This window comes from Colobus angolensis, unplaced genomic scaffold (genome assembly GCF_000951035.1).
Source record: "Colobus angolensis palliatus isolate OR3802 unplaced genomic scaffold, Cang.pa_1.0 Scaffold19, whole genome shotgun sequence".
Taxonomy (NCBI): Eukaryota; Metazoa; Chordata; class Mammalia; order Primates; family Cercopithecidae; genus Colobus; species Colobus angolensis.
In genome coordinates, this window is record NW_012115043.1 from 5,811,615 (window position 1) to 5,814,972 (window position 3,358).

The 3,358-nt window shown below is 39.8% G+C and overlaps 1 protein-coding gene across 2 annotated transcripts in view; it reads left to right on the forward strand.

Annotated features, from left to right (window-relative positions):
• LOC105510542 (dipeptidyl peptidase 8) overlaps positions 1-3,358 on the forward strand; it is a 55,763-nt gene that overhangs the window by 16,141 nt on the left and 36,264 nt on the right. For both annotated transcript variants that reach the window (XM_011940387.1, XM_011940388.1), the window contains exon 5: positions 2,783-2,883. In XM_011940387.1, coding sequence (XP_011795777.1) covers positions 2,783-2,883 — 101 coding nt within the window. The remainder of the gene's footprint in view (positions 1-2,782; positions 2,884-3,358) is intronic.

Genomic DNA, 3,358 nt, shown 5'->3' on the forward strand with positions numbered 1-3,358 from the left:
TCAGCCTCCCGAGTAGTTGGAATTACAGGCACACACCACCACACTCAGCTAATTTTATGTATTTTTAGTAGAGATGGGGTTTCACTATGTTGACCAGATTGGTCTCAAACTCCTGACCTCATGATCCGCCCACCTTGGCCTTCCAAAGTACTGGGATTACAGGCATGAGCCACCGCGCCCAGCCTAGACAACCATTAATCTAAACTTTCTATCTCTATAAATTTGCCTATTCTGGACATTTCATATAAGTGGAATCATACAATATGCAGTTTGGTCTCCTTGACTTAGATTGTTTTCAAGGGCCATCCATGTTGTACCATGTATCAATACTTCATTTATTTTTAATTGATGAATAATACCTTTATATGGATATACCATATTGTATTTATCAGGTGATGAACATTTTGATTGTTTCCGTTTTATGGCTATTAAGAATAATGCTGCCATGAGTATGTATGTAGCAGTTTTTGTGTGGGCTTACTCTCTGGAGTATATACCTACGAGTAGAATTGTTGAGTCATTTGATGACTTTTTTTTTAACATTTTGTGGAACTAAAGTGTTTTTCCAAAGTGGCTGCACTATTTTATTTTATTTTATTTTTTGAAGAAAGTCTCCAGCCTGCCTAATATGGTAAAACCCCTCTCTACTACAAATACAAAAAAAGAGAAAGGTCTCACTTTGTCACCCAACCTGGAATACAGTGACACAGTCCCACTCAGCCCAGCCTCAACCTGTCAGGCTCAAGGGATCCTCCTGCCTCCTCCTTAAGTAGCTGGGACTACAGGCACACACTACCGTGCCCAGCTAGTTTTATTTTTTGTAGCGACAGGATTTCCCTGCGTTGCCCAGGCTGGTCTTGAACTCCTGGGCCCACGTGATCCTCTCACTTCAGCCTCCTGAAGTGCTAGGATTACAGGTGTGAGCCACCACACTCAGCATGCACTATTTTATATTCCAGCCTCCTCATATCCCCCAGCACTAGGCAACCTTTTTTTTTTTTTTTGAGACAGAGTTTCGCACTATCACCCGGGCTGGAGTGCAATGGTGCGATTATCAGCTCACTTCAGCCTCTGCCTTCTGGGTTCACATGATTCTCCTGCTTCAGCCTGTGTGAGATTTCCAGTTTCTCCACATTATCACCAACACTTCTTGTTGTCCATTATATTTATTATAGCCATTCGATTGTGAGTTTTTTTTTTTTGAGATGGAGTCTCACTCTGTCGCTCAGGCTGGAGTGCAGTGGTGCGATCTCTGCTCACTGCAAGCTCCACCTCCCGAGTTCATGCCATTCTCCTGCGTCAGCCTCCCAAGTAGCTGGGACTACAGGCACCCACCACCACATCCAGCTAATTTTTTTATATTTTTAGTAGAGATGGGGTTTCACGTTATTAGCCAAGATGGTCTTGATCTCTTGACATCGTGATTCGCCTGCCTCGGCCTCCCAAAGTGCTGGGATTACAGGCGTGAGCCACCGCGCCTGGCCGCTATTGTGTTTTAAGTGGTATCTCATTGTGGTTTTGATTCATATTTCTCTGATGGCTAACGATGTTGGGAATCATTTTCTGTGTTTATTAACCATGTATATATTTTCTGTGGAAAACTGTCTATTCAGATCCTTTGCAGTTTTTAAAAATTATTTATTTTTTACTGTGTGTTTGCTAGACTTTTAAAGGAAAAAAGTTTGCTTATTCGGGGCTATTTCTTTAATATATTACACAAATGGGCCGAGCACGGTGGCTTATGCCTGTAACCCCAACTATTTGGGAGACAGGCAGATCACTCAGGTCAGGAGTTCGAGACCAGCCTGGCCAACATGATAAAACCCTGTCTCTACTAAAAATACAAAAACTAGCTGGGCGCAGTGGCATATGCTTGTAATCCCAGCTACTCGGGAGGCTGAGGCAGGAGAATCACTTAAACCCGGGAGAGAGAGGTTGCAGTGAGTTGAGATGGTGTCGCTGCACTATAGCCTGGGCAACAGAGTGAGACTCTATCTCAAAAACACAAAAAAACCCCACCATATGTACATAATTACAAATATATATATTATACAAATATATTTTAGGCTGGGCACACTGGCTCATGCCTGTAATCCTAGCATTTTGGGAGGCCAAGGCAGGAGGATCACTTGAACCCAGGAGTTTGAGACTAGCCTGGGCAACATAGGGAGACTCCATCTCTATAAAAAATTTAAAAATTAATATTTTATTTAATTTCATTACAAGCACACGCCTTACCTGTAGTCTCAGCTACTCAGGAGGCTGAGGCAGGAGAATCACTTGAGCCTGGGAAATTGCGAAGGCAGTAAGCTGTGATCAGGCCACTACATTCCAGCCTGGACAACAAAATTTGACCTTGTCTCAAATATATATATATGTACACACACACATATGTATAAATAAAATATGATTACTGTGTGTGTATATATATATATTTCTAGGTGAAATATAGGGAATTAGGGACTATTATTTTTCTGGATACTCGAGTTTAAGGTGATTAAAACTTGATTTTACCAGTTATTATCAAGTGTTCTGTTAGTATCAACTCAAAGAAATAGACTTTTAGGATGTGTTAAAAGTGCTTAGAACTTTTTTAGGCACAAAAAGTAAGTACTAGTATAGGTAACCCAGAATTTACTCCTGGTTTTGTTATATCCTTTGTGCCTTTTTAATACCTGAGTCACCAAATTTCCTGCTTTTTGGATAATTGTTAAAGTAGACTAGCAAGCTAATTATTTTTCTAAATCTTCTATAACTAGATTTTTTTTTTCTTTTTTAATAGATTATGGATGTCATAGATAAGGAACTAATTCAACCTTTTGAGATTCTATTTGAAGGAGTTGAATATATTGCCAGAGCTGGATGGACTCCCGAGGGAAAATAGTGCGTATGTTAAATTGTTACTTCTTTATAACTAATTTAGGATCCAGAGCTTTGGAATATTTGTGCTGTTAGGTTTGCCTTGTTGGAGCTGCCTTCACATGTAAATTTGCAGTACAGTTATTACTGCACAAGGCATTTTTCTTGAATTAAGTGGATTTGTGCATTTGTAACCCTATAAGCATAGGTGCACTGCAGTTTAATTCTGTCTGTATACTCAGCCAGTTATGGTTCACAGTGTTATTTGTGATTAAATTATATGACTTGAAGGCTCACACATAAATGTATATTTTTTTAAATTGTATAATTGTAGAGCTTTATATGAGGATTATTACAAATAAATAGTTTCTGTGTCTAAGGTAGACAGCAGACAGCAGGAGTTTCACAAGACTGGCATTTGTTGACATTGATACTAAAGGGAGAAAACTTTTTTTTTGAGTCAGGGTCTCACTCTGTCACCCAGGCTGGAGTGCAGTGG